The sequence below is a fragment of the Triticum dicoccoides genome, chromosome 7B, assembly GCF_002162155.2.
Source record: "Triticum dicoccoides isolate Atlit2015 ecotype Zavitan chromosome 7B, WEW_v2.0, whole genome shotgun sequence".
In the NCBI taxonomy this organism is placed as follows: Eukaryota; Viridiplantae; Streptophyta; class Magnoliopsida; order Poales; family Poaceae; genus Triticum; species Triticum dicoccoides.
Genome location: NC_041393.1, coordinates 396,008,999 through 396,028,270, shown reverse-complemented (window position 1 = coordinate 396,028,270; position 19,272 = coordinate 396,008,999). Strand labels below are relative to the sequence as shown.

At 45.8% G+C, this 19,272-nt stretch overlaps 1 protein-coding gene across 1 annotated transcript; it reads right to left on the bottom strand.

Moving 5' to 3' along the window:
* Nucleotides 1-236: 236 nt before the first annotated feature.
* On the bottom strand, nucleotides 237-2,810 carry LOC119337614 (60S acidic ribosomal protein P0). The gene is made up of 5 exons (XM_037609780.1): nucleotides 2,418-2,810; nucleotides 2,267-2,335; nucleotides 1,611-1,709; nucleotides 1,132-1,524; nucleotides 237-554 (listed from the first exon to the last, which is right to left on the bottom strand). Exons 1-5 carry the CDS (start codon nucleotides 2,673-2,675, stop codon nucleotides 411-413), a joined length of 963 nt encoding a protein of 320 aa, XP_037465677.1. The 5' UTR covers nucleotides 2,676-2,810; the 3' UTR covers nucleotides 237-410.
* Between the last annotated feature and the right edge of the window lie 16,462 nt (nucleotides 2,811-19,272).

The window sequence follows — 19,272 nt, the reverse complement described above, 5'->3', positions numbered from 1 at the left end:
TATGTCACAGAAATCGCTCGCTCGGTTGAAAGACCAAGGCTTGCTTCAGGATCGGAGCATTGCATCCACCGGCCAAATCAGCGCTCGATCCCAAAAACTTAAAATCTGACTTGAACAGATACCATTACTTTGGATGGATGAATGAAGCCTGTCTGAACAGAGCAATCGATGAACAAGCCTACTTAAAATCTAACGAAGTGAATCCCAGCAAACATAAAAGAGAGAAGCACAAAGCAGAGCAATGCATAAGTAACTAAGTGCATAACATAACGTTAACATATTCGAATACACACTAACAAACAGCATAATTAATTCTTGTTCAAGGTAATAATAAGACTTGAAAAACTTCAGTGTTCAACACTTAACAAAACTGGCGACTGGACACGGCTTTATGAAGGAAGGCACACAGCTTAGTCGTCGAACAGGCTGAATCCCATCTCGCCATCTGATTCCTCCTCGGGCTCGTCCTTCTTCTCCTCCTCCTTCGGGGCAGCGGCGGCAGCACCACCTGAGGCAGCAGCAGCAGGGGCAGCAACGGCAAACTTGCTTGGGTCCTGCACACCAAAACAACACGTATTGTGTCAAAAAACTGACATGGAAATGCAGAATTCAGAATTAGGCTGTAGTAGGAAGAACCATACAAGCATGACTAGCTTAGCTAACAATGATGCAGTTGCTCATGAATATGATGAAACATGTTACAGATATGAGACGGCATGTCATGTATTACACCATGATTATACCATGATGACTCCACTAAAAACACTTCTCACAAACAGCAAGATTACACAAAGGGGACAGGAAGAGGCTAACACAATCCAAACGTATCACTTGTTAAGCTCCAGAATTGGTTAGAAAAGAACAGATGACTAGCTTAGCTAACAATGATGCAGTTGCTCAGGAGTATGATGAAACATGTGCCAAATGTGAGATGGCATGTCATGTTTTATACCATGATGACTACCAAAAACAAATCTCACAAACCGCAGGATTAAATTAAGGGTACTGAAGAGATAACACTATCCAAAAATATCACTCGTCAGTTCATGCCATTGTTCAAGAACAAATTCTAATGCATGTTTCAAATTAAGATTTCATAGTGGGATCAAAACATTGTAGAACAAGAATTACCTTGAGGTACTCCTTGATCTTATCAGCATGATCATATGAGTAGTCTGTCTCCAAAGCAACCGCAAGAACATTCTTGTATGCATTGAGGAACATGTGTGGCGCAGCAGCCATGGTGGGGTATGAGATCGCCAGGGACAGTGAGGCAACCATGGACACACCAGAAGCAAACTTGTCCATCAGGTCTTCCTCGGTGAGGTCAAGAACCTCAGGGCTGAAGACTGACCCGCTGTCATAGACATTGCAGATGACCAGCCCATAAGAGAAGGGGCGGATACCAAGCTTGGCAAGCAGGGCAGACTCAGAGGAGCCCACCTTGTCACCCTTCTTTATCAGCTCCACAGGGATAGTAATTTCCACAGTGCCCTTGTTAATCTTGGTGGGAATGTTGAGCACCTTAACAAGACAAACAGTAAGAACTTGTGATAAAATGTGATTGAAATGAAAGCATCCAGTGAGAAGTGCTGTCAGCAAATGCTAACCTGGAAGAAGGACGTCTGGGAGGGATCCAGACCAGTGTTGCCAGGGGGAACCACCACATCAACAGGTGCAACTAGCCCAACACGAGCAGGAGCACCAACCTGTGTGTACAAAAACAAGACCAGAATTAACCTTGGATGTCCTAAACTTTATGACAAAGAAATCACATTAAATGAACAGATGGCATCAGAAAAAAGATAGCATATGCTAAGAATAGAACGCAGCAACTATACAAATTTATAACATTTGTTATCTAAACATGCCAATTTGACAGATAGAATAAAACTTTGACAAATATACTTGTTGCTAGGAAACAGCTAAATTGCACACATATTGTGATTCGGCAATGATACAATGGTACTGCTTCACTAACATTTGTGTAACTTACCTAGCATTTGTGTAACATACTGATTCATCGGGATAAAAGAACTAGACTAGCCAATTTACAAATATTCTAAACCTAGGCAAGGGTATAGTCGAATACAGGAACAATAAACAAACGCAGACATCACATATCAGGGGGGCAATATTTCTAGCGGTACATGATAATCATCACGGACGTAGGATATCTCTCTCGATTAACCGCAACTACAAACCAGCAATCCACCACATAATAATTCAATAATCGGGGACATGGAAGATCCGGTCTGAATTTTACCTTGTACTTGGCGACCTCCTCGCGAACCTCCTTGAGGTCACCCTTGGTGAAGATGAGGCCAACGTTACCCTACAAATCGGGGAATCCATTTCAGCTCAAAATTCGCGGCGGAATCAAAAGAAGAAAAGGGGGGACGAGTTCGACTGCTTACGACGAGGAGGTTGCTGAGCTCAAGGAAGTCCTTGTTGCCGGTCTTCTCCGAGTGCACCTTGATGCAGCGGCGGATGAGGGTGTTCTTGCCCATGAGCACGATGGAGTCACCGCGGAGACCCTTGCGGATCTCCTGGAGCTGCTTGGAGCCGACATTGTCGGCGACGGCGATGAGCACCTTGGTGTACTCCTCGAGCAGCTGGCAGAGCTTCTGGTCGTACGCGATCTTCTTCTCGGCCTTGGTCCTCTTGATCGCCATCGCAGCAGCTACGAGATGGACGGAGGCGCTAAACCTAGATTGCTAAATCTGTGTGGGGGGAGAGAGGCGAGAGGATGAGGACCAGGCTCGGGAGAAGAGCGAGGCGGACGGCTTGCGGCGGCGGCGTCGCTTTAACCTAGGGTTTCGTTGGGGAGGGGTTGGGTATTTATAGCTGCCAGTGTCCTGTGGCTTGCGCTTGGCTAGGGTTGCGATGCTGAAATGGGCCGAATGGGCTTGCCGAGCTGCTTACAGAATGGATGCTGAAAAAATAACGGGCCTGCTGAACTATTCTGCCTTACTAGCGAGAAGCATTTTCCAAAAAAAAACCTAGCGAGAAGCATTTTCCACTCAAAAAAGAACAAGCATTTAAACTCCTAAAAAAAGAAAAAGAAAAAACTAGCGAGAACCATTTGGGGTGCAGAAGTCAGAGACACTCTTACACAGGATTTAATTAGGAGGATTGGTGATGGCCACAACACCAAAATATGGAGACATAATTTGATCCCGCTTGATTATAGGAAACGTTTACAATCGGTGAGCCGGCCGAATGTTCGGCCGGTTGCACGCACTCGCCCTCGCTTGCAGCCTTCCACGTGTTTTGTGCGTCACCGCGCATTACCACACCCTCCCATCCTTATCTCGCTCCTCTTTTATCTTCCCACCGCAGAAATTCCTCATTGTCTCATCTCTTATCTCCGTGCTTCTCGTCTGGCTCATCTCCTACCACCGGTGGGCCTGCCACCACCACGAACCACATCTGCACCTTCAAAACACCCCAGAACCGACTACCTTCAATGCCCCGACCTTTTTCTGCTACTGCGCCATGCGCAACAATCAGGAGACGAGGAAGCTACAGGTGTTGTGTGCTTTCTTTATGGCGGTGGTGGACGTCGTATCAACGGGGAGGTGGGGCTGCGTCGGCTCGCCGCTGGTCTGCACCATTAGCTGTGGTGTTGCAATCAGTTGCGGCCAGAGTTGGAACCGGCATCACCGGAAGCTGCAACCGGCAGTGCACCGTGGTCGGGGACGACGTCCACACGATTCTACAAGCAGCGACACGCGGATGCTGCAACCACCGGAATGGGATGCTGGAACCGTCTATTCAAAAAGCTTCCACCAGCGAAAAGGAAAGCTACTGCCGGGGCAGCTGCTACAACCCGACGACGGTAGAATGCTGCAACCCGCCAGCAAAAAGCTGGAAGTGACGACTGTCATTGCTACAGCCGAAGGCATGAGATGCTGGAACGGACTTCGCCATTGCTGGAAGAACTCTAACACTCCATACCACCATTCATTTCTGCTGCAAACGTAGATGCGCGAAGCTACAACCGTCGTCCATTTTGCTGGAAAAAAGGCCACCGGTGCAGGAACCAAGGACCACCGGCATTTGAGTTGCCTGATAACCCACAAGTATAGGGGATCGCAACAGTTTTCGAGGATAGAGTATTCAATCCAATTTTATTGATTCGACACAAGGGGAGCCAAAGAATATTCTCAATAATTAGCAGTTGAGTTGTCAATTCAACCAAACCTGAAAGACTTAATATCTGCAGCAAAGTATTTAGTAGCAAAGTAATATGAAAGTAACGGTAACGGTGGCAAAAGTAACAGTAGCAGTTTTGTAGCAATTGTAAAGTGGTAACGGCAAAGTAACGTAGCAAAGATCAATATGTGAAAAGCTTGTAGGCAATGGATCAGTGATGGATAATTATGTCGGATGACATTCATCATGCAACAATCATAACCTAGGGTAACACGGAATTAGCTCCAATTTAACAATATAATTTAGGCATGTATTCCGAATATAGTTATACGTGCTTATATGAAAGAACTTGCATGACATCGTTTTGCATTGAAGGTGATAGCCGTGTCGCTCCATGGGTTTGTTGTTGCTACTTGGTAGACTTCGGCGAGGCTGTGGATTGTTCGTTTCCGCATGTTATTTGATGCGAAAGTCTCGAAGACTGTTAATACCGTACTGGTACTGTTGGGCTGGTTGCCCGGGGCTAGAAAGCCTTCGCCACTTTTGGCCACCTGCCGTCGTATCCAACATGCTCGAAGGCTATGTGTTGGAGTGGCGCCCTCCGTACTGTGGATTTTACAGGGTCCGTTGAGCCATCCCTCCAGTACGGTTCCGTGCCCTTTAGGGGGGTTTTGCTTTTTGGTTTTTAACCCAGGTGCTTGAGTATGACGCACCCTTTTATTTCAAACTAGGGTTGTATTCAGGGCCGGATTGTCCCAAAACCTGGTTTCGGTTTTCCAGGCACTCTCCATCGCACAGTATTTTTGTACTATGGTCGCCAGATCGGCGAAGCGTGTAACTTCGCGACGACTTATGGTGTTCATGATTCCCTTGTCCGTGCAATTGTTGCAGAAAATTAAGATTGCGCTTTCCTCACGGCTGTCTTTTATCCTGTCCATGACCAGGAGGAATCTGGCCCAGTAGTGATGTACTGTTTCATCAGGCTCTTGCCGTATTTGAGATAGATCGCTTATGTTTGGGTGGGCGGGCGGAATTAAACTCGGAACCCCGCCCGATCTAAGGCTCAAAGGCCGAGAAGTTTCCGGATTTGGAAGCTTGGATTGTTGGATGTTATCCAACAAATCTTGTCTGATGCCTGACTTTAGGTTCAGTACTTGATTGACGTCCGTCCCTCCGTGGGAATCCGGCATGAAGGGATCGGGAATCCGGACATAACTGGTCTTTAACATAGAGGAAGAGTCGCCGCGTTGTTCCTCTACCACGACAACATGGTGGGTAGCCTGGGGAGAATTAATTTCTCTCAGATCGGTTTTAATCCCAATCTGATCGTAGTCCATGGCGACTCCCAGGGCGGCGATGCGATCCAAGAGCTCGTTTACGGAGGAGAGCTCCATCGGATCTAGCTGCTCGGCGAATTCCGAGTTGACGTGAAGATCGCTTTTGATGACTCGAGAGGTCATTGTCGGAGCGGCGGCCGAACAGGCGGTCATAAGAAAACCGCCTAGCCGGATAGTTTGGCCGGGGGCCAAAGCTCCCTTGATGACGGTGCCGTCTTTAAAGACGGGAAAAGGCATCCCTCCTGATTGCGACGGCACAGAGGAACTCTCAATGAAAGCACCAATGTCGGTGTCAAAACCGGCGGATCTCGGGTAGGGGGTCCCGAACTGTGCGTCTAGGCGGATGGTAACAGGAGACAAGGGACATGATGTTTTACCCAGGTTCGGGCCCTCTTGATGGAGGTAAAACCCTACGTCCTGCTTGATTGATATTGATGATGTGGGTATTACAAGAGTAGATCTACCACGAGATCAAGGAGGCTAAACCCTAGAAGCTAGCCTATGGTATGATTGTTGTTCGTCCTACGGACTAAAGCCATCCGGTTTATATAGACACCGGAGAGGGCTAGGGTTACATAGAGTCGATTACAATGGTAGGAGATCTACATATTCGTATCGCCAAGCTTGCCTTCCATGCCAAGGAAAGTCCCATCCGGACACGGGACGAAGTCTTCAATCTTGTATCTTCATAGTCTTGGAGTCCGGCCGATGATGATAGTTCGGCTATCCGGACACCCCCTAATCCAGGACTCCCTCACTCATCGTTTAAGCTCAAGTGGGGTTACCACTTTTACATAATGCATTGATGTGTTCACACCATTAGAGTTGCTTTGACTCAATTCTTAGAGTTAAGCTCCCCCTAGATGTGAGATCCCCCCTTAGAGGGATGAACTAACCTTGGGTTTTGTCGATGATGACTTCATGTAGGTGTTGAAGATGTGGATGCTCAATGTTGATGTAGATCATTTGGAGCAATCCTTTGGAGTGAGTTGCACTTTCAACATACCTACATGGGTTAGTCCCACAAGGAACAAACAAGAATATCCATAGACATAGAGTGATGCTCACACAAGATGATGTCCATTAAATCATTAGGTTACCTTGTCCCTTGCCTTACCATCATGAGGGTTTGTGACTCCTTGAACTAGTGCAAGATGTGGAAGTTGATTGCACTTGTCCTTGCCATAATGATATGAGTGAAGAATGTTGGCGGAGTCACCCTCAAGAACTCTCTAGTTCTTCTTCTTCGGGATCCACATCATCTTGATGGGAATCCTTGGAGTTGTAGTTGTACTTGATGAAGTAGAACTTGACGTAGTCTTGGGAACCCACTTGACCAAGGCCTTAGGTGCTTCTTCAAATGCATCAATCTCCTCTTAAAGCTTGTCCTTGCCTTTGTTCTTGTGGTCTTCTAGTAGAAGATCATCTTGTGCTTGTGTTCCCTTGAAGGAAGTAGGATCATACTTCTCTTGTTCAGGAACAAACTTTGTCTTGGGGTATTGATCTTCTTGCCACTCAACTCCATTGGCATTGAACTTTCGTTCAAAACCAACACCTTGATTCTTCCGGTGCCTTCCTTGCTTGCGTACAATTTCCTCGAATTGCTTACTCCCGACAAGGCTCTTGTGTACACCTTTCTCTATAATTCCCTTCAATAAGCTATTTTCTTGCTCAAGTGTAACTTGGCTAAGAGAATCATTAGTGGAATCAAGAGAACTACTAGAAGCAACAATATTGGATTTAGCATTGTTATTGTTACTACTAGAGGAAGGATCTTTCTTGTACTTGTTACTAGACTTGACTTGAGGCATGTAAGTAGATAAGAGTAAACGCTTGGCAATGTAAGAAGAACTTCTCTTACGGAGATCATCATTGATTGCCTTTAAGAACTCATGCTCTTGCTCAAGATTGAGCTTTTCAAAGCGTAACTTCTCATGAGCCCTTAAAAGTTCTCGATAATCTTCAAAGATAGTTTCATGAGCTAACTTAAGAGTGTTTAATTCTTTAGTTAGAAGCTCAATCTTCTCCTTATCATTGTCATTTGTTTTATCTTGATTAGCATGATTAATTAATGTTTCATCATAGTATTCATCACTAGAGTTGTCAACAAGTAAATCATCATCGCCTAGCAAGTCATCTTCATCACTATTGAAATCAACATACTCGGGATGTGTTACCTTAGGACCTTTCGCCATGATGCATCTTCCAATTCCTTCATTTGGTGAGTCAAATATGTCATGGGAGTTGGTTGACACAAGTGCTAGACCGGCAACACCTTCATCTTGAGTATATTCGGAGTCGGAGTGATTGTCGGAGCCGGAGCCGGATACCTGTTCACCAACATGAGCTTGATGTCTTTGTTTTGTGTAGCTCCTTGATGACTTGTCCTTTCTTTCTGAATCCTTGCTTCTCCGTGAGGGTCTTCATTCATAACGATCATCTCTACTACTCCTCTCTCTTGGTGGTGATTCTTCTCTTTTACTTCTTCTTTTTGGAGAATCTTCTCTTCTTTTGTAGGGTGCCGTACACTCATTGGAATAGTGTCCGGGTCTCCCACAATTGTAGCAATTGCGCTCTCGACTAGAAGATCTTTTGTCATTGTAGGACCTTGACTTAGAGCTTCTTTCTTTGCTTCTACTCTTGTAGAATTTGTTGAAGTTCTTCACCATTAAGCTCAATTCTTCATTGAAGGTTTGTTTCTCGCTTGATAATGTGGGGGCTTCACATGAGGCTTTGTAAGCACCACTTGACTTGTTGTGAAGTTCCTCCTTATCCTTGAGTGACATCTCATGAGCAACAATTCTTCCAATGACTTCCGTTGGCTTGAGATCTCTGTAATTTGGCATCATTTGGATCAATGTGCACACGGTATCATACTTTCCATCCAATGCTCTTAGGATCTTCTTGATGAGGAATCTGTCGGTCATCTCTTCACTCCCTAAGCCGGCAATCTCATTTGTGATAAGAGCAAGCCTAGAGTACATTTCAGCGACACCTTCACCATCCTTCATTTTGAACTTGTCAAGCTGACTTTGGAGCACATCCAACTTGGATTCCTTGACGGAGTCGGTACCTTCATGCATATCAATCAAAGTATCCCAAATTTCCTTTGCATTGTCAAGATGGCTGATTTTGTTGAATTCCTCGGGGCACAAGCCATTGAAGAGGATATCACAAGCTTGAGTGTTGTATTGCAGCATCTTCAATTCTTCCGCGCTAGCTTCACGGTTCGGCTCTCTCCCATCAAAGAATTCACCTTGAAAGCCAATACACACAATAGCCCAAACGGCGGGGTTATGTCCAAGAATATGCATTTTCATCTTATGCTTCCAACTAGCAAAATTAGTACCATCAAAGTAAGGACCTCTACGGTGATAATTTCCCTCGCTAGATGCCATACTCTCCTAGGTTGTGAAACCAAGGCTATGACCACCAAAAGCTATGGAAATCAAAGCAAATGGAGACCAAAGCTCTGATACCACTTGTAGGACCTTGAAGTATGTCTAGAGGGGGGGTGATTAGACTACTTGACCAATTAAAAACTTAACCTTTTCCCAATTTTAGACCTTGGCAGATTTTAGCTATCTTTGGACAAGTCAAGCAATCATCACACAATTCAAGCAAGCATGCAAAGAGTATATGAGCAGCGGAAATTAAAGCATGCAACTTGCAAGAATGTAAGGGGAAGGGTTTGGAGGATTCAAACGCAATTGGAGACATGGATGTTTTTGTCGTGGTTCCGATAGGTGGTGCTATCGTACATCCACGTCGATGGAGACTTCAACCCACGAAGGGTAACAGTTGCACGAGTCCACGGAGGGCTCCACCCACGAAGGGTCCACGAAGAAGCAACCTTGTCTATCCCACCATGGCCGTCGCCCACGAAGGACTTGCCTCACTAGCGGTAGATCTTCACGAAGTAGGCGATCTCCTTGCCCTTACAAACTCCTTGGTTCAACTCCACAATCTTGTCGGAGGCTCCCAAGTGACACCTAGCCAATCTAGGAGACACCACTCTCCAAGAAGTAACAAATGCTGCGTTGATGATGAACTCCTTGCTCTTGTGCTTCAAATGTTAGTCTCCCCAACACTCAAATCTCTCTCATGGGATTTGGATTTGCTGGAAAGAAGGTTTGAGTGGAAAGCAACTTGGGGAAGGCTAGAGATCAAGATTCATATGGTAGGAATGGAATATCTTGGCCTCAACACATGAGTAGGTGGTTCTCTCTCAGAAATGGTAAGTTGGAAGTGTAGGTTTAGTCTGATGGCTCTCTCCACGAATGAAGAGGAGGTGGAGGGGTATATATTGCCTCCACACAAAATCTAACCGTTACACACAATCTACCAAACTCGGTGGGACCGAATCAACAAACTCGGTTAGACCGATTTAGTAAACCTAGTGACCGTTAGGATATTCGGTGGGACCGACATACAACTCGGTAGGACCGATGTGGTTAGGGTTAGGGCATAACTTAATCTCGATGAGACCGATTACACAAACTCGGTGAGACCGATTTTGGTAATAAGCTTTCTAGAGAGTTGGTCAGGTAAACTCGGTGGGACCGATTCGCTCATTTCGGTGAGACCGAAATGTTACGAAAGGGAAACAGGGAGTTTACATTGCAATCTCGGTGGGACCAATCGCTCACTTCGGTTAGACCGAAACGTTATGAAGGGAAACAGAGAGATTACAATCCCATCTCAGTGAGACCGAGATCCCTATCGGTAAGACCAATTTGCCTAGGGTTTGTGGCAGTGGCTATGACATATGAACTTGGTGGCGCCGGATAGAAAGAACCGGTGGGACCGATTTTGACTTTGGGTTTAGGTCATATGTGGATGTGAGAAAGTAGTTGAGGGTTTTTGGAGCATATCACTAAGCACTTGAAGCAAGAGGCTCATTAAGCAACACCTCATCCCTCCTTGATAGTATTGGCTTTTCCTATAGACTCAATGTGATCTTGGATCACTAAAATGTAAAATGAAGTCTCTTGAGCTTTTGAGCTTGAGCCAATCTTTTGTCCTTGATATTTTGAGGGATCCACTTTCATCATCCATGCCATGCCATTCATTGAGCTTTCCTGAAATATTTGTCTTGGAATAGCATTAACTCAATGAGCTATATGTTGTTATGAATTACCAAAACCACCTAGGGATAGTTGCACTTTCACTATCCCTTTTTGAGACCACAAAACATAAATGTAGAGCACCCCTGAAGATCAAGGACTGACTAGACATTATAATTCATGGCAAAAGAGATCATGTCACAGTCATACTCAATGTCAATTAATAGCAAAGCATAAAAATGACAATGGTGCTTTCTAACTAGTGCCTTTTATAAGAGGATGATGACTCAGCAATAAAAGTAAATAGATAGGCCCTTCGCAAAGGGAAACAGGGATTTGCAGAGGTGCCAGAGCTCGAGCTTTTTGAAACAAAGATGAATATAATTTTGAGCGGTATGCTTTCTGTTAGGGAACGTTGCAGAAAATAAAAAAATTCTACGCTTCACCAAGATCAATATATGGAGTCATCTAGCAATGAGAGAGAGGAGTGCATCTACATACCCTTGTAGATCTAGATCGCGCGCGGAAGCTTTCAAGAGAACGGGGTTGAAGGAGTCGTACTCGTCGTGATCCAAATCACCGATGATCCTAGCACCGAACGGACGGCACCTCCACGTTCAACACACGTACGGTTGGGGAAGACGTCTCCTCCTTCTTGATCCAGCAAGGGGAGGGAGAGGTTGATAGAGATCCAGCAGCACGACGGTGTGGTGGTGGAAGTAGCGGCGATCTCAGCAGGGCTTCGCCAAGCTCAACGAGAGGGAGAGGTGTTGTGAAGGGAGAGGGAGGCGCCAGGAGCTGGGGTGCGCAGCCCTCCCCCCCCTCTTTATATAGGGGCCATGGGGGGGCGCCAGCCCCCTAGAGATCCCATCTCAAGGGGGGGCAAGGGGGGAACTTGCCCCCCAAGCCAAGTGAGGCGCCCCCCACCCCTAGGGTTTCCAACCCTAGGCGCAAGGGGAGCCCAAGGGGGCGCACCAGCCCACCAGGGGCTAGTTACCCTCCCACTTCAGCCCATGGGGCCCTCCGGGATAGGTGGCCCCACCCGGTGGACCCCTGGGACCCTTCCGGTGGTCCCGGTACAATATCGGTGACCCCCGAAACTTTCTCGGTGGCCGAAACTGGACTTCCTATATACAATTCTTCACCTCCGGACCATTCCGGGACTCCTTGTGACATCCGGGATCTCATCCAGGACTCCGAACAACTTTCGGGTTACCGCATATTAATATCTCTACAACCCTAGCGTCATCGAACCTTAAGTGTGTAGACCCTACGGGTTCGGGAGACACGCAGACATGACCGAGACAACTCTCCGGTCAATAACCAACAGCGGGATCTGGATACCCATGTTGGCTCCCACATGCTCCTCGATGATCTCATCAGATGAACCACGATGTCGAGGATTCAAGTAATCCCGTATACAATTCCCTTTGTCAATCAGTACGTTACTTGCCCGAGATTCGATCGTCGGTATCCAAATACCTTGTTCAATCTCGTTACCGGCAAGTCACTTTACTCATACCGTAATGCATGATCCCGTGACCAAACACTTAGTCACATTGAGCTCATTATGATGATGCATTACCGAGTGGGTCCAGAGATACCTCTCCGTCATACGGAGTGACAAATCCCAGTCTCGATCCGTGTCAACCCAATAGACACTTTCGGAGATACCTGTAGTATACCTTTATAACCACCCAGTTACGTTGTGACGTTTGGTACACCCAAAGCACTCTTACGGTATCCGGGAGTTACACGATCTCATGGTCTAAGGAAACGATACTTGACATTAGAAAAGCTCTAGCAAAACGAACTACATGATCTTGTGCTATGCTTAGGATTGGGTCTTGTCCATCACATCATTCTCCCAATGATGTGATCCCATTATCAATGACATCCAATGTCCATGGTCCGGAAACCTTGACCATCTATTGATAAATGAGCTAGTCAACTAGAGGCTCACTAGGGACATGTTGTGGTCTATGTATTCACACAAGTATTACGATTTCCGGATAACACAATTATAGCATGAATAAAAGACAATTATCATGAACGAGGAAATATAATAATAACCATTTTATTATTGCCTCTAGGGAAGAGTCAATAATCTAGTTACATTGTGATGAATCGAACACCCATAGAGTTCTGGTGTTGATCATGTTTTGCTCGCGGAAGAGGTTTAGTCAACGGATCTGTGACATTCAGATCCATATGCACTTTGCAAATATCTATGTCTCCATCTTGAACATCTTAACGAATGGAGTTGAAGTAACACTTGATGTGCCTGGTCTTCTTGTGAAACCTGGGCTCCTTGGCAAGGGCAATAGCTCCAGTGTTGTCACAAAAGAGTATGATTGGCCCCGACGCATTGGGTATGACTCCTAGGTCGGTGATGAACTCCTTCATCCAGATTGCTTCATGCGCTGCCTCTGAGGCTGCCATGTACTCCGCTTCGCATGTAGATCCCGCCACGACGCTTTGCTTGCAACTGCACCAGCTTACCGCCCCACCATTCAAATATACACGTATCAGGTTTGTGACTTAGAGTCATCTAGATCTGTGTCGAAGCTAGCGTTGACGTAACCCTCTACGACGAGCTCTTCGTCACCTCCATATACGAGAAACATATCCTTAGTCCTTTTCAGGTACTTCAGGATATTCTTGACCGCTGTCCAGTGTTCCATGCTAGGATTACTTTGGTACCTTCCTACCAAACTTACGGCAAGGTTTACATCAGGTCTGGTACACAGCATGGCATACATGATAGACCCTATAGCCGAGGCATAGGGGACGACACTCATCTTTTCTCTATCTTCTGCCGTGGTCGGACATTGAGCCGAGCTCAATTTCACACCTTGCAATACAGGCAAGAACCCCTTCTTGGACTGATCCATATTGAACTTCTTCAATATCTTATCAAGGTATGTGCTTTGTGAAAGACCTATGAGGCGTCTCGATCTATCTCTATAGATCTTGATGCCTAATATGTAAGCAGCTTCTCCAAGGTCCTTCATTGAAAAACAGTTATTCAAGTAGGCCTTAATGCTGTCCAAAAGTTCTATATCATTTCCCATCAAAAGTATGTCATCCACATATAATATGAGAAATGCTACAGAGCTCCCACTCACTTTCTTGTAAACGCAGGCTTCTCCATAAGTCTGCATAAACCCAAACGCTTTGATCATTTCATTAAAGTGAATGTTCCAACTCCGAGATGCTTGCACCAGCCCATAGATGGAGCGTTGGAGATTGTATACCTTGTTAGCATTCTTAGGATCGACAAAACCTTCCGGCTGCATCATATACAGTTCTTCCTTAAGATGGCCGTTAAGGAATGTCGTTTTGATGTCCATCTGCCATATCTCATAATCATAGTATGCGGCAATTGCTAACATGATTCGGATAGACTTCAGCTTCGCTACGGGAGAAAAAGTCTCATCGTAGTCAACCCCTTGAACTTATCGATAACCCTTAGCGACAAGTCGAGCTTTATAGATGGTAACATTACCATCTGCGTCCGTCTTCTTCTTAAAGATCCATTTGTTTTCTATCGCTCGCCGATCATCGGGCAAGTCTGTCAAAGTCCACACTTTGTTTTCATACATGGATCCTATCTCGGATTGCATGGCTTCAAGCCATTTGTTGGAATCTGGGCCCGCCATTGCTTCTTCATAGTTCGAAGGTTCACCGTTGTCTAACAACATGATTTCCAGGACAGGGTTGCCATACCACTCTGGTGTGGAACGTGTCCTCGTAGACCTACGAAGTTCAGTAGTAACTTGATCCAAAGTACCTTTATCATCATCATTAGTTTCCTCTCTAGTCAGTGCAGACACCATAGGAACATCTTCCTGAGCTGCGCTACTTTTCGGTTCAAGAGGTAGTACTTCATCAAGTTCCACTTTCCTCCCACTTACTTCTTTCGAGAGAAACTCTTTCTCCAGAAAGGACCCGTTCTTGGCAACAAAGATCTTGCCTTCGGATTTGAGGTAGAAGGTATACCCAATGGTTTCCTTAGGGTATCCTATGAAGACACATTTTTCCGACTTGGGTTCGAGCTTTCCAGGTTGAAGTTTCTTGACATAAGCATCACATCCCCAAACTTTTAGAAACGACAGCTTAGGTTTCTTCCCAAACCATAATTCATATGGTGTCATCTCAACGGATTTAGACAGTGCCCTATTTAAAGTGAATGTAGCTGTCTCTAGAGCGTATCCCCAAAATGATAGCGGTAAATCGGCGAGTGACATCATAGATCGCACCATATCCAATATAGTGAGATTACGACGTTTGGACACACCGTTACGCTGAGGTGTTCCAGGCGGCGTGAGTTGTGAAACGATTCCACATTTCCTTAAGTGCGTACTAAATTCGTGACTTAAATATTCTCCCCCATGATCTGATCGTAAGAAATTTATCTTTCGGTCACGTTGATTCTCTACCTCATTCTGAAATTCCTTGAACTTTTCAAAGGTCTCAGACTTGTGTTTCATCAAGTAGACATACCCATATCTACTCAAGTCGTCAGTGAGAGTGAGAACATAACGATAGCCTCCGCGAGCCTCAACGCTCATTGGACCGCACACATCAGTATGTATGATTTCCAATAAGTTGGTTGCCTGCTCCATTGTTCCGGAGAACGGAGTCTTGGTCATTTTGCCCATGAGGCATGGTTCACATGTGTCAAATGATTCATAATCAAGAGACTCCAAAAGTCCATCAACATGGAGCTTCTTCATGCGTTTGACACCAATGTGACCAAGGCGGCAGTGCCACAAGTATGTGGGACTATCGTTATTAACTTTACATCTTTTGGTATTCACACTATGAATATGTGTAACATCACGTTCGAGATTCATCAAGAATAAACCATTGACCAGCGGGGCATGACCATAAAACATATCTCTCATATAAATAGAACAACCATTATTCTCGGATTTAAATGAGTAGCCATCTCATATTAAACGAGATCCAGATACAATGTTCATGCTCAAAGCTGGCACTAAATAACAATTATTGAGGTTTAAAACTAATCCCGTAGGTAAATGTAGAGGTAGCGTGCCGACGGCGATCACATCGACCTTGGAACCATTCCCGACGCGCATCGTCACCTCGTCCTTCGCCAGTCTCCGCTTATTCCGTAGCTCCTGTTTTGAGTTACAAATATGAGCAACCGCACCGGTATCAAATACCCAGGAGCTACTACGAGTACTGGTAAGGTACACATCAATTACATGTATATCACATATACCTTTAGTGTTGCCGGCCTTCTTGTCCGCTAAGTATTTGGGGCAGTTCCGCTTCCAGTGTCCCTTTCCCTTGCAATAAAAGCACTCAGTCTCAGGTTTGGGTCAATTCTTTGGCTTCTTCCCGACAACTGACTTACCGGGCGCGGCAACTCCCTTGCCGTCCTTCTTGAAGTTCTTCTTACCCTTGCCTTTCTTGAAACTAGTGGTTTTATTGACCATCAACACTTGATGTTCCTTTTTGATTTCCACCTCTGCTGATTTCAGCATTGAAAATACTTCAGGAATAGTTTTCACCATCCCCTGCATATTGTAGTTCATCACAAAGCTCTTGTAGCTAGGTGGGAGTGACTGAAGGATTCTGTCAATGACCGCCTTGTCTAGGAGGTTAATGTCCAGCTAGGACAAGCGGTTGTGCAACCCAGACATTTTGAGTATGTGCTCACTGACAGAACTATTTTCCTCCATCTTACAATTGTAGAACTTGTTGGAGACTTCATATCTCTCGACCCGGGCATGAGCTTGGAAAACCATTTTCAGCTCTTCGAACATCTCATATGCTCCGTATTGCTCAAAACACTTTTGGAGCCCCGGTTCTAAGCTGTAAAGCATGCCGCACTGAACGAGGGAGTAATCATCAGCACGCGACTGCCAATCGTTCATAACGTCTTGGTTCTCTGGGATGGGTGCTTCACCTAGCGGTCCTTCTAGGACATATGCTTTCTTGGCAGCTATGAGGATGATCCTCAGATTCCGGACCCAGTCTGTATAGTTGCTGCCATCATCTTTCATCTTGGTTTTCTCTAGGAACGCATTGAAGTGGAGGTTGACATGAGCGTTGGCCATTTGATCTACAAGACTCGTGATAATTAAGTTCATCTAATCAAATGAACTCCCACTCAGATTAGACATCCCTCTAGTCATCTAAGTGATACATGATCCGACTCAACTAGACCGTGTCCGATCATCACATGAGATGGACTAGTCATCATCGGTGAACATCTCCATGTTGATCGTATCTTCCATACGACTCATGTTCGACCTTTCGGTCTCTTGTGTTCTGAGGCCATGTCTGTACATGCTAGGCTCATCAAGTCAACCTAAGTGTTTTTGCATGTGTAGATCTGTCTTACACCCGTTGTATGTGAACGTTAGAATCTATCACACCCGATCATCACGTGGTGCTTCGAAACAACGAACTTTCGCAACGGCGCACAGTTAGGGGGAACACTTTCTTGAAATTATTATGAGGGATCGTCTTATTTACTACCGTCGTTCTAAGCAAATAAGATGCAAAAACATGATAAACATCACATGCAATCAAATAGTGACATGATATGGCCAATATCATATTGCTCCTTTGATCTCCATCTTCGGGGCGCTATGATCATCTTCGTCACCGGCATGACACCATGATCTCCATCATAGTGTCTTCATGAAGTTGTCACGCCAACGATTACTTCTACTTCTATGGCTAACGTGTTTAGCAATAAAGTAGAGTAATTTACATGGCGTTATTCAATGACACGCAGGTCACACAAAAAATAAAGACAACTCCTATGGCTCCTGCCGGTTGTAATACTCATCGACATGCAAGTCATGATTCCTATTACAAGAACATGATCAATCTCATACATCACATATATTTCATTCATCACATCCTTTTGGCCATATCACATCACAAGGCATATGCTGCAAAAACAAGTTAGACGTCCTGATAAGACTAGTAGTGGCAAGAAAATTGACAACATCCACGCCCACAACAAGATTGTGTTCTACTCGTGCATAGAAACTACGCATAGACCTATCTCATGATGCCACTGTTGGGGAACGTTGCAAAAAATAAAAAAATTCTACGCTTCACCAAGATCAATCTATGGAGTCATCTAGCAACGAGAGAGAGGAGTGCATCTACATACCCTTGTAGATCGCGCGCGGAAGCGTTCAAGAGAACGGGGTTGAAGGAGTCGTACTCGTCGTGATCCAAATCACCGATGATCCTAGCGCCGAACGGACGGCACCTCCAGGTTCAACACACGTACGGTTGGGGAAGACGTCTCCTCCTTCTTGATCCAGCAAGGGGAGGGAGAGGTTGATGGAGATCCAGCAGCACGACGGCGTGGTGGTGGAAGTAGCGGCGATCTCGGTAGGGCTTCGCCAAGCTCAGCGAGAGGGAGAGGTGTTGCGAAGGGAGAGGGAGGTGCCAGGAGCCCGGGGGGGCATCGGCCCCCTAGAGATCCCATCTCAAGGGGGGGGGCAAGGGGGGAACTTGCCCCCCAAGCCAAGTGGGCCACCCCCACCCCTAGGGTTTCCAACCCTAGGCGCAGGGGGAGCCCAAGGGGGGCGCACCAGCCCACCAGGGGCTGGTTCCCCTCCCACTTCAGCCCATGGGGCCCTCCGGGATAGGTGGCCCCACCCGGTGGACTCCCGGGACCCTTCCGTTGGTCCTGTTAAAATACCGGTGACCCCCGAAACTTTCCCGGTGGCCGAAACTGGACTTCCTATATACAATTCTTCACCTCCGGACCATTCCGGAACTCCTCGTGACGTCCGGGATCTCATCCGGGACTCCGAACAACTTTCAGGTTGCCACATACTAATATCTCTACAACCCTAGTGTCACTGAACCTTAAGTGTGTAGACCCTACGGGTTCGGGAGACACGCGGACATGACCGAGACAACTCTCCGGTCAATAACCAACAGCGGGATCTGGATACCCATGTTGGCTCCCACATGCTCCTCGATGATCTCATCGGATGAACCACGATGTCGAGGATTCAAGTATTCCCGTATACAATTCCCTTTGTCAATCGGTACGTTACTTGCCCGAGATTCGATCGTCGGTATCCCAATACCTCGTTCAATCTCATTACCGGCAAGTCACTTTACTCGTACCGTAATGCATGATCCCGTGACCAAACACTTGGTCATATTGAGCTCATTATGATGATGCATTACCGAGTGGGCCCAGAGATACCTCTTCGTCATACGGAGTGACAAATCCCAGTCTCGATCTGTGTCAACCCAACAGACACTTTCGGAGATACCTGTAGTATACCTTTATAGCCACCCAGTTACGTTGTGATGTTTGGTATGTTGGAAATATGCCCTAGAGGCAATAATAAAAGTATTATTATATTTCAATGTTCATGATAAATGTCTTTTATTCATGCTATAACTGTATTATCCGGAAATCGTAATACACGTGTGAATACATAGACCACAATATGTCCCTGGTGAGCCTCTAGTTGACTAGCTCGTTATGATCAACGGATAGTCATGGTTTCCTGACTATGGACATTGGATGTCGTTGATAACGGGATCACATCATTAGGAGAATGATGTGATGGACAAGACCCAATCCTAAGCCTAGCACAAAAGGTCGTGTAGTTCATTTGCTAGAGCTTTGCCAATGTCAAGTATCTCTTCCTTTGACCATGAGATCGTGTAACTCCTGGATACCG